Genomic DNA, 12698 nt, shown 5'->3' with positions numbered 1-12698 from the left:
ATTGTTCTCTTACACACACATCTAGTTTCTTCTTTGGGAAAAAGAACATTTAATCAAGAGGGGCACTGGCTGGTTACAAAGTTTGAGTTTTGTCAAGTAGCTACATGTCACAAGAATCATCTTAATCATTAAAGATGGAAAATGTCTTTCATTACTATATGAACAACTAATAAGAATTAGCTTATGTTTAGTTTACGATTTTCTATATTACCTATAACAAAAAAAGAAAATGAAAGAAACACTCCACTTAATCAGTTTATACAACTGACTTGATTTAATAGACATTTTTCAGATACACGCGTGTTGGAGGGAAGGTTAGTATAAAACATGTCAATTCTTCATAAAATAGAGTTAAGGTTGTAAATATTTTAAAGAAAAGACACGCAATTTTATCTAAAAGTTGAACCGTTCAACTATCATATGTTTTTCCACTGGAAAATTCACTATGATTATTTTCAATATATGTTTATCACTGCTAGGATGGCATGTAAAAATGCACCAACAATTATGGAATTGTCATTTTTCTAAATGACATGTACAAATTGAGCACAGTTGTATGCCATGAGGAATCATATGACAAACGTGCATAATATCAATTGACAAGACACTTATAGAAAATGTCAACCAAGCAGGATTTCTACCTTTAAAAATTCATGGTTTAACTTTGAGCATGCAATATTTCTTTGCCCAGGCTCTCTTGAAAATGGATCTTTTAGCATATTGATGTAATATGGTCTGCTGCCATCTTGCTCTTGTACCTGATGGCTCTTTTCATCATTGTGGTAGCATTAATTAGCTAGAGTTGGATTCCTAGTTCACATAATAGATAGGGAACGTGCTGACATTTCTTGCTGATCACTTTATAACTACAAGGCCTGAGCATGTTTATCACTAGAAATAATTTAGCATTCCACTTTGAACACCCCATCTTCTCCTTTGGTGATTAAAATTTGCCTGGGAAATACCATCTGGGAAGCAAGCAGACTAAAAAGAACTGAAAACAATGCAGCTAAATGTTAGTAATGTTTAAACCATGTTTATAACTGTATGCAGCAGTGACTCAAGTAAGAACTTCACCCTAAAGGGATACTTTGCCTGGACCATATTACTTTTGGGATTATAATACACTGAAAACTGTGTATAAATGGAATATCCCTGCAACACACGTTCTAAAAGGTCCAGCCTTCTAAATGATTTTTCTTCTTATTGAAGGTTGGGAAGTGCTGAACACGATCTCCCAAACTTTATTTGCTACTTAACAGCATGTGTGACAAGTTTATTAAGGAAACAAACTATGATGCCAGCATTCTCAGTGTATTTGAGCTTCAGGCCATTCATGAAACATACAATTATTTTCCCTAATGGAATGAGGGGATATAGAATAATGAAGGTATTATACCGGCAGATCCAAATGTGGCTTAGGTTTCAGTCCTGAATTATAGTAAATTATTTCCTTTATACATCAGAGTTTTTAAAAACATGGAGGATATGGACACTGAGGTATTAAGCAGCAACTGTTTTGCTATATTTTCAAATCGTTGAAATCAGATGGGATTGATGCTATCTACCTAAGTAAGGGTAGCAGAATGGGTCCATAACTGCCTGTGAATATCATATTCCACTGGGAAGAATCCAGGTCCTGCAGCCTTTTCTTCCTAGAAAGGCATTTCAGCCAATTTGACTGTTTGATCTTCAATCTACTAGACTGGTCAGAAACATTCTGTGGATTTTTGACCAGTCTGATGATCCATTCAGATTCGTCAAAACACTAGATACCAACTCGAAGGCATGATGGGTGAAGAAAGGTTCACTTCTTGGTGAGGATTAGTTAAACAGGTAGAATGCCCTGCATTCCAGTACCGAGCCAGAGTAGAACTGTGTTGGATTCTGCAACTTCTACCTTGGGACAGAATGTTACACCCACAGCTCTAGTTGGGACAGCTAGACAAAAATTGAACCTGCCTCCTGGAGAGAAGAGGGCGAATGAACTTTGTGAGTGTCGGTATCAAAGATGAGCAATATTCTCTGAAGCACCTCTACCTTTCAACGGAAAGATCCACCCACAACTACTCCTAGGACACTTAGGGCAGAGTCTAAAATTCTGACATGCTTTAAGCAAGCTGGGGCTATTTAGAGCTTTTACCCTTTAACTCTGAAGCCTTCCTGCTGCGAACAAGAGTACGGCTGTACCACCAGGATACAAGACGAGATTACCGGCCTCAACATGCTTTCCAGGGACAACAGAAGGTTTCAAATGTCTGTAGTTTATCAATATCTATTTTTAAAGACTGACTCGTAAATTATCTCACTTACCAACTGTCTTTTAGATTTCCTGTATGTACCAGATTTGATTGGCATTTGGCTGTTGCGTTACATCTATGGTTTAAAAAAAAGTATAAACAGAAAGCAACACAAAGTTCTCACAGTAAGAAAAGATAGTGAAGACTTCTTCATTCGCCTTTGTTTTTAGCAAATTAATGCCAAATGGTGCCAAGCTACCAGAGCAAAATTCACTTCAGAGACCTTCATCGGCGATCATATTCCAGTAAACTATACAAAGTACGTTGTCCATTATCAAATGGTTCAATCTGCCTGTACAGTTAAGTAAGATGCCAGTTTATAAAAACATTAAACGTAAACAATACACATGAACAAAAGGCTGCTTTAACAAACGTTGGACTGAAAGAGGCCACAGTGCAAGATAAAGTGCTTCTTTCCATCATGTGTTGATGGTGCGACCAGGAGCAAAGCTGATCCGATGGTTTGTGCATGCAAACATCTGTGCTTTACAAGTCTTGTTTCTGATACACAGTCAGTCTGCGTCGCCATACTGTAGTTTGTACCGAGTGCACATGGTCCCTTTCGAATAGACCTATGGATGCAGCAGCAGCCAACAACGTCTGTCCAATATATGGTCACTTTGTACCATAGTCCGTTCTCCAGGTGATAATTTATATTCAAGTGTCCACACTGCTGACATCTTTGGAACAGTAATAATGCACCACTACACCGGTGGGGTACCGGGCGAATGCACTAAGGAAAAGCAGAGAACAAACAGATTAACATTTGCAGATCATACCATTTCACAAAAGTACTCTCAGCAGACCCACTGCATGGCTCACTTACAAATGCATGCCAAATATCTGTTTGCTACCCACTCCCTATTATAATTAAAAATGTCTCTAAATGTTTTTATCCCCTCAATATATTTTAGCAGATGGTTTAGATTACTCAAATTTTTCACTCAAAATCACTGGAGCATTATAATGTTGCCATTTGTCCAGCACAACCCCAGGTACAATAAAGTTTAGTAACATCCATAGGCCACTTTTGGAATTTAAATTTAATGTAGAATCAGATAGCCTACTCCAATAGTATTTCAGTGAACAAATGGCCAATAATTTTACAATATGTTACTTTGGAGAACTGATTATAGTGTTGAACACAAAAATGACTATAACAGAGCCCTAGACTAATATAAGGCAGCAATAAAAAAAATGCCCAAACTGTATATTTTACAACCAAAATCCAGGGAGTCAAAGTGCCAGCAAGACAGTCAATTTTCACCAGACCAAAATTTGTGGATAAGATTGCCTCCTTCTTTCAAAATAAAGTTCAGACAGTTTATAATGAACTCCATAAGATAGTATCTGATTCCGCAGGGAAAAGGGGTGATCCGTCAGAAAACACTCAACGCATTGCAGTCTGGTACAGGGTCTCCTGGAGCAGACCTGTATCTCCTTGCCACAGATTTCAACTCAGCAGGAGCAGAGAGAGGTTTACGCCACACTTCTGGGATAAAGCGGTACAAAATGGGGTGGTGATGGACGGAGCATCTGAGCCAATCAAACACTCACACCCAGTCAACAGATCTAAGTTTGATCCATCACCGTTCTTTAGCCCACTCTGCCACTCCAGTTCAGACATGGCCATATGCAAATCAGTCTGACCCTGTGCCTCATGGGAACAGTCCAGCCCGAACTGCCAAGCCATGCCTTCCCTGGACCGGAAACAAGCTTCCGAGGACCGGTTTATGGCATTTCAGCCGTCTTCAGCCCGGCCTGCTTGAATACAGTGGCAAAGTGAGCAAGGGACTCACATCTGAGCATACCCTGCCAACTTATGGCGAACAAAGCGGTACAAAAGGGGGTGGTGATGGACGGAGCATCTGAACCAATCAAACACTCACACCCAGTCAACAGATCTGGGTTTGATCCATCACCGTTCTTTAGCCCACTCTGCCACCCCAGTTCAGACATGGCTATATGCAAATCAGGCTTGACCCTGTGCCTCATGGGAACAGTCCAGCCCGAACTGCCAAGCCATGCCTTCCCTGGACCGGAAACAGGGTCAAGACTGATTTGCATATGGCCATGTTTGAACTGGGGTGGCTTGGTGAGCAAAATAACGATGGATTAAACCGAGATCTGTGACTGGGGGTGAATGTTTAGCCATTGTGCAACATTCCGTCCATCATCTTGTGTGTTTTTCTGTTCACCCTATGTGGGAAGGGTATGCCCAGACGTGGGTCCCTTGCTCACTAAGCCACTGGAGTCAAGCTATCCTGGCTGAAGACGGCTGATAGCCAGAAACCGGTCCTAGGATGCTTGATTCCGGTCCAGGAAAGACATGGCTTGGCAGTTCGGTCTGGACTGTTCCCATGAGGCACAGGGTCAAGACTGATCTGCATATGGCCATGTTTGAACTGGGGTGGCTTGGTGAGCAAAATAACGATGGATTAAACCCAGATCTGTGACTGGGGGTAAATGTTTAGCCATTGTGCAACATTCCGTCCATCATCTTGTGTGTTTTACACTTCTAGGATAGGCTCAGTCAAAGCCTCATTAAGTGGTAACAGTCTAGGTGTCCCAACTAGAGCTGTGGGTGTAAGATTCTGTCCTAAGGTAGAAGTTGCAGAATCTAACACAGCTCTACTCTTGCTCGGTCCTGGATTGCAGGGCATTCTACCTGTTTAACTAATCCTCAGCAAGAAGTGAACCTTTCTTCACCCATCATGCCTCGAAGTTGGTATCTAGTGAAATGAAAAAGCCACCGGAACAGTAATAGCTCTTCACTTGACTGCAGCCGGCAGTAACAGCGGGAGCAGCCGCAGATAGCTTCGGCGTTCTACCTGCAGCGCTACTTCATTCGCAGCTCTGGACTTTTTTAAATACCTTGTTTTGTCATTTACTTAGTAATTTGTTTTTGACCTTCTCCCCTGTTTTTAATTCGCCGGTCACGCATACTCCCACTGCTGCCCTCTCACCTGCACTTTAATTGAAGGTAACTCACCGCACTTTGCGGGTCCTGCGTCCCCGTCTCGTTGGCGGCCATCTTAGGTGTGTGGGGATAGTCTGCGCGCTATAGTCCTCTTTCTAGGAGGCGAGGCGAGCATAAATTCAGGCAACATAGACAGCTCGCTCCTATTAGCTTCGGCGTTCTACCTGCAGCGCTACTTCATTCGCAGCTCTGGACTTTTTTTAAATACCCCGTTTTGTCATTTACTTAGTAATTTGTTTTTGACCTTCTCCCCTGTTTTTAATTCGCCGGTCACGCATACTCCCACTGCTGCCCTCTCACCTGCACTTTAATTGAAGGTAACTCACCGCACTTTGCGGGTCCTGCGTCCCCATCTCGTTGGCGGCCATCTTAGGTGTGTGGGGATAGTCTGCGCGCTATAGTCCTCTTTCTAGGAGGCGAGGCGAGCATAAATTTCAGCCATGCTTACGCGCAGTGGTGACGCGCTGCGTGGACGCCAGACTGACGCCGGAGTTACGCCAGAGTTCAGCCCGTCTGCGCCCGTCCGCGCTGAGGACGGGCTGCATGACGGGTTGGACCTGGCCCTTACTCTAGCTCCACTCGTTGAGGTAATTCGGCAATACTCCTCATTAGAACTTTTGTCTTTTAGACCTTCAGCGCGGCATTGTTTTCACCGCTTCACTCCCGAGGAGATATTGACATCCCTTCGTTGTATGACGTGCACTGCTTCCTTTCACCTCCCCCTTGCTGGTCTTAATAGACCTCATCCCTCTTTTAGACAGTCTATCACTCCCCTTAGAACTGGCTTTCTTATTAATGCGCGTTCGCTCATTAAACACAATTTGGCCTTCCACGATTTTGTGGAGGAGAGACAGCCGGATTGGGTTTTTATTACGGAGACCTGGGCCTCGGACTCTTCCGGCCATGATCTACTGCTGGCCATCCCTGAGGGCTATTCTCTTCATAGGCATGACAGACCAGTGCGCAGAGGAGGAGGAATTGCCATTCTTTTAAAATCTTCTCTTCCTTGCACTGTTAAACCGATAACTATGCCTCAAGATCGTTTTGAAGCGCTATACTTCTGTATTATGTGTGCCCCATCGGTCTCTTTTACGGGGATATTGATCTATAGGCCGCCTGGCTCTAGAACCAGTTTCTCTGCCGATGTACTGAGAATTCTCGAACCCTACTTTGGAAAGCCTTGCCTTACCATTTTGGGTGACCTAAATTTCCATCTTGACGAGGATAACTCAAAGGATACTCTGTCATTGGTTGAATCACTTGGAGCCTGTAATCTCGTCCAGCTTGTGGACAGTCCCACACACAAGGCGGGTCATATCCTCGATGGGGTATTTTCCAGTGACCCAAGACTCTCCACTGGTCCCCCTTTGCCGTTGGTTTGGACTGACCATTTTGCGGTACCGCTCGAATTTTCTCTCCCCGCCTCTTGTCCTTCTAAACAGGCTACTACCCCATTTACTCTCAGAAGGAATTTCAGAAACATCACGGATGAGGCTTTTGCTCCTCTTCTTTTAGTTCCCGAGTCCTTCCCCTTGAAAGACGCGGATGAGGCAGCTCAGGATCTTATGGACTCCATCACTATTGTAGTGGAAAAGCTTGCCCCCGCATCTCTGCGTTATGTAGCCCGGCGGAAGCCTACGGCTCCGTGGTTCTCTGACCAGTTGAGATCCTTAAGGCAGGGTTGTAGGAGTAGTGAGAGAAGATGGAGGAAATCCTGGGACCCTAAGGATCGGGAGGCCCATAAGCTTGCTCTGCGGGAGTATAAACAGAAAGTGGTATCGGAAAAGCAGGAGTACTTTTCCAACCTTACTAGCTCCCTCACTTCATCTAGGGAGCTCTTTAAAATCGCTGACTCGCTATGCTCCCTTCAACTCCCAGATCCCGTTGTTAGTTCTCAGGATCTCTGCAATGATATCTCTGACTTCTTTCACAACAAAATCCTGGACATTCATATCTCTTTAGAAGTCCAACGCCATTCTCTGGATGTGAATATCCCTCCTGCCGTAATGAATTTGGATTCTTGGGATGTAGTTCCTTCCAGATCACTTACGGAATTTCCATCATTGTCTCTGGAGGGACTGTACCTCCTACTCGACAGGACCAAATCCTCTTCTCCAATGGATCCTCTGCCTCTCAAAAAACTCAAAGAGTGTAGAAGTAGTCTCCTTCCTCCTATGTTGGAGGTTATGAATAAGGCTATTGTCCAGGGTTCTTTTCCATCGGTATGGAAGAAGGCTATTGTGAAGCCCCTTCTTAAAAAAACATCACTTGACCCTGGCCTTCTTAAAAATTTCAGGCCTATTTCCCTACTTCCTGCCCCAGCAAAAATATTGGAAGCACATCTTAATCTCCATCTGTCTTCCTTTTTGGATGCCTCTGGATACCTTGATGACACCCAGCATGGATTTAGAAAACATCACAGCACGGAGTCCGCTCTCACTCTTGTGGTCGATAACATCCGACGCAAAGTGGACTCTGGCCAAACTACAGTTCTGGTCCTGTTGGACCTCACGGCTGCGTTCGATACCCTGTCTCCCGCTATTTTAACATCTCGCCTTAGGGAGGCAGGTGTTACTGGGCCGGCCTTGAGTCTCCTTAATTCCTTTCTCCTTGATAGGGAACAGAGAGTGATGCTCGGAGACTACCTCTCCCCTGCCAAGTCACTGCAATGTGGGGTGCCACAGGGGTCGGCATTAAGTCCGACCCTGTTTAACATCTATGTGGCCCCCCTTGCTAGACTAGTGAGATCGCAGGGGATGGAGGTGGTATCCTACGCCGACGACACCCAGATCATGGTGTCACTGGCCCATACCTCTGTCAAGACATCCGCCTTCAGCTTCAGGTCATGCATGCAGCATGTAGCAGAGTGGATGATCATCAACTCCCTTAAGCTGAACGGCGACAAGACAGAGGTATTGGTTTTTGGGAAGGACCAAGATATTTGGTCGAGTGAGTGGTGGCGCTCCTCTCTTGGCACCTGCCCCACCCCCTCCCAATCAGCCAGAAATCTCAGAGTAGTATTTGACACCTCACTCTCGATGTCTCTACAAGTGAACCGAACTGTGGCCACCTGCTGGGGTGTGATCAGGATACTCAATAGAATCCGGAGCTATCTCTCCCTTCAGGCACACAAACAGATTGCAGTCGCTCTTGTTGGCTCCAGGTTAGATTATTGCAACTCTCTTTACATGGAGTCCAACAAGGGCCTTATACATCGACTGCAAATTGTGCAGAATGCTGCAGCGCGCTTTGTTCTGGCTCTGCCTAAGACATCATCTGCCACCATGGCGAGGAGAGATCTCCACTGGCTCCCTGTTCAGCACAGAATCTTTTTTTAAATTTTGTGTCTGACATATAGAGCACTTGCGGATAGTTCAGAGGGTGCTATCAGCTCTTTACTCACCCGTTATTCTCCAACAAGATGTCTCCGTTCTGCGGGACTATTCCAACTTGTTGTTCCCCGATTCAGGCTGACCAGATGGGGAGCTAGGGCTTTTTCCGTTGTTGCCCCGCGGCTCTGGAATGCAACTCCAATTGAGATCAAAACCCTACCCTCAATTGATTTGTTCAAAAAGGCCTTAAAAACGTGGTGCTTTTCCAGAGCATACTAATGATGGATTGCTTCGGTGTTGCTATGAGCTGATATATATGAATTATATATGAAGTAGGCGCCTTGACGCCCATTGGGCTAAGTTCGCGCAGTACAAGACCCCTTTCAATTCAATTCAATTCAATTTTGACGAATCTGAATGGATCATCAGACTGGTCAAAAATCCACAGAATGTTTCTGACCAGTCTAGTAGATTGAAGATCAAACAGTAAAATTGGCTGAAATGTCTTTCCAGGAAGAAAGGGCTGCAGGACCTGGATTCTTGCCAGTAGAAGATGATATTCACAGGCAGTTCGTTATGGACCCATCCTATTATGCCACCCTCCAGTGTGAGGAGGACATATGCTTTACTCTGGTTAGCTGTGTCCCCCCATCTGCAAGATGGCAGGGACTGAGTTGTGCTTCACCTCGCCTCCGCCACCTGAGGCAAAGTGGGAGTCAGAACAGGTGGGGGCCAGTTGCTGGGAGCAGCAAATGGCTGGAGTAGCTCACAAAGACAGCAAACCGTTGAAGCTTCCTCTTAGTGGCACCTGCCCATCCTGGGCGAGGAGGCTTGGCACCTCATCCCACGATGTGCATTGTTTCAGGACCCCGAGAGCGACAGGCTCTCGACCCAGTGGTCCAGAAATATGTCTGGTGGTGGCAGCTGGTGAGCAGCCACTCAGCCAGGACACTAGACGTTGGTCATTTTTCAGGGGGCATCTCTAAGATGTCCTCTGAGTGCATTTCTCATTAAATCCCACACTGGCATCAGTGTGGGTTTAATGTGCGGAGAAGTTTGATACCAAATTTCCCAGTTTTCCGTAAAGCCATCATGGTACTGTAGTTTGTAATGACAAAGTCCCAGCACCATATACTCTTAAATGACATTGCTGCACTTACAATGTCTAAGAATTGGTTTAGACACTGTAGGGGTACAGGGCTCATGCACCTGTAGCCTCAACACTGGTATAGTGCAACCAGCTAGAGATGTGACTTACCAGGGCAGTGGCTTGCAGGCATGGCACACAGGGATGTGTGCCATGTTGACTATTCACTTTGTTCTGCACCAAAACACGCAGCCAGCAAGGGCAGTGTGTGTGTGTAAAGGTATAAGACCTCCAAGGGTGGCATTATAAGTGCTGCAGCCCTTAGAGGCCTTCCATGGACACAGTGCCCTTGGCACCTATGGTACCATTTACAAGGGATTTACATGTGGCCAAAGAGTGCCAATTGGGTTTTGCATCAGTACAGTTTAGGGAAAGAACATAGGCCCTGGGTACCTGGTTTGCAGGAACCCAAGGCACTATCAGTCAAAGTACATCAACAGTTTGGTAAAAAAGTGGGAGGTAACCATGTAAAAAGATGGTACTTTCCTATACACATTAAAGTCAGACCAAATGGTTCTGGCAATGCTAGTCTAATATCTATGCAGGCTACTTTCAACTTCCTAAAGCCTCTTTCACTCACTAAAATGTACGTAAATGTATGCCTCTTCCTTTACAAAAAAGGATATTCCTAGAAGTTACAAGTACATGTTACTCGGAGCCGAGTAATTAATAGTGGCGGGGATCATTTGAAGCATTATATTCATCCCTTTTTTTTTTTATACTTCAGTGCAATGCCATAAGTGCGACGGCTATGCCCAGACGTGGGTCTTGTGCTCACTGTGCTTGCTTCTGGAACAAAGTTGCACTTGACTGATGAGCCCTAATCATGGTGAAACGAGCCTACTAGTGCTTTTATTACAGTTCCGGGAAAACCGGACCTGGCATTCTGTCTGGAACTGCCATGTTGGAGCAGGGTCAAAACTGAAGTGGCATGATGTTCAAAATAAAGATGGATTGGAATGCAGCCTAGGTAACTAGTAATGGGTGAGGCTAATTCAAGCATTCCATCCTTAATTTGTTATATACTAAAGTGCTGCACCCTGTGACCATTATGCTCCGACGTGGGGCTCTCACTGTGCCACTGGAAAACAAGTTGCACCTGACTGATGATCCCATATCAGGGTAAAACTGGTCCTAGGTTGCTTTTGTTTAGACTCCGAGAGGACCTGGCCTAGCAATTTGTGCCAGACTGTTACTATTGAAGCAGGGTCAAGAACGCTTTGCATATGGCTGGGTACAAACTGAAGTGGCACAGTGTGCAAAATAATGATTAATTGGGATGCAACCCGAGTAATCACCAGAGGCTGAGATTAATTCAAGCATTCCACCTATCACTTTGTTATATACTTCAGTCATCGGTCCCCTGCTCACTGTGCCAATGGAAACAAACTGCAACCAACTAATGAGCTCTAATCAGGGCAAAATCAGTCTTGGGTTGCTTGTGGTGCTTTTCAAGGATGGAGGAAGAGACACAATAGGTTTAAGTTATCACACCTGCTTAGGCAATCCAGAATGAAGAAAATGGCCTGGGACTGGTCCTGGTGAATTATACAGGTCAATCAAGAAATCAAGGGTATGTGAGCAAACGTGTAAAGGGCAAAACTCCACTTTAACCAAAAGGTGTACCCAAGGCTCCCTGCAATGGTTAGTGGAGAGAACAGAACTATGGGCAATGAGCGCTGTCACAAGTGGTGAAGAGGTCCTCCTGGTAATGTCCCATCAGGCAAAAATGGTCAAACCACCTTTGGGCGGCGGTGCACAGAGACTGTCGGCCCAGGAGTTCTACTAACCAGCCAGATGGGCGGTGACAAGCTAGACACCCTGCCGGTAGGCCGAAGCTCACAGCCCCACAACTCCTGTGTTTGTTGGCATACCACATCGTTGTCAAGAAAAAGACTGACCTCAAAGGGATGGGAAGAAGGTTACGAGAGCTACTAAATGGCACTCAGGTCATACATGATGGTGAGAAACTTCCACTCCTCTGGAAACCAGAGGCCTCTCATCCTCCAGATGAGTGTCACACCCAAGGGTGGAGGCATTGATTACCACCACGGTCCTTCCTGAAGGAGGGTAAGAGGAAAATCCCTTGTAACAGGTGAGTGAGTGAGTGAAGGTATTTTTAAAGCGCACTAATGTCGAGGCGTCTTGGCGCTGTGCAGGGTAACTGAGTGTGTGCCGGCCAGTGTCCTATCTCGTAAAAGGCCAGGTCTTAACCCCCTTCCTGAACCTCATGTGATTGGAGATTTGTCTCAGGTGCAAGGGCAGTGAATTCCAGAGCCTCGCGTCCAGGAGGGAGAAGCCCTTCCCACCCCAGCGTTGTCTATGGAACTTCGAGACCATCGCCAGCCCCTGAGAGGCAGACCTCAGGGGTCGGATTGGCATGTACCTCGTGAATAGGTGTTGCAGATCTAGTGCTCCCACCCCAGCTAAGGACTTGTGGACCAGGCAGAGTGCTTTAAAATCTATCCGCCTCCGAACAGGGAGCCTGTGTAACTGCCCGATGACCTCTGAGGTGGGGTGGTATTTGGGCAGATGGAGAAGCATCCTGGCTGCTGCGTTCTGAATTGATTGCATCTTGGCCAGTTGACCGCATCCTATACCTAGATAAAGGGCGTTTTCATAGTCTAATCTGGAAAAAATAGTGGCAATTATCACCGTTTTCCTGAGATGGTAAGGAATAAACGGCAGGATCTTTCTCAACCCCTTAAGCATGAAGAAACAGGCCGAAACCACCTGATTCACCTGGGGCTTCCAGGACAGATCTTTATCGAAGATAAACCCCAGGTTCCTTGCTTTCACCACTGGGACCGGACAGACTCCAGCCGTTGTGGGCCACCATTCAGGATTCCAGATAGACTCTTTCTGTCCAAACTCTAAGACTTCCGTCTTTTCAGTGTTTAAATATAGGAAGTTAAGATTCATCCATTGCATGACTTCGG

General features: G+C 45.5%; 1 protein-coding gene across 3 annotated transcripts in view; it reads right to left on the bottom strand.

Annotated features, from left to right (window-relative positions):
• Positions 1 to 251: 251 nt before the first annotated feature.
• The window catches only part of VPS39 (VPS39 subunit of HOPS complex), a 334794-nt gene continuing 322347 nt past the window's right edge, over positions 252 to 12698 (bottom strand). For all 3 annotated transcript variants that reach the window (XM_078659635.1, XM_078659637.1, XM_078659636.1), the window contains one exon: positions 252 to 3033. In XM_078659635.1, coding sequence (XP_078515761.1) covers positions 2958 to 3033 — 76 coding nt within the window. In that variant the 3' untranslated portion in view covers positions 252 to 2957. The remainder of the gene's footprint in view (positions 3034 to 12698) is intronic.

Source organism: Lissotriton helveticus, chromosome 9 (assembly GCF_964261635.1).
Source record: "Lissotriton helveticus chromosome 9, aLisHel1.1, whole genome shotgun sequence".
NCBI classification, from domain to species: Eukaryota; Metazoa; Chordata; class Amphibia; order Caudata; family Salamandridae; genus Lissotriton; species Lissotriton helveticus.
The sequence above is the reverse complement of the archived record's forward strand: the minus strand, read 5'-3'. Positions and strand labels throughout refer to the sequence as shown.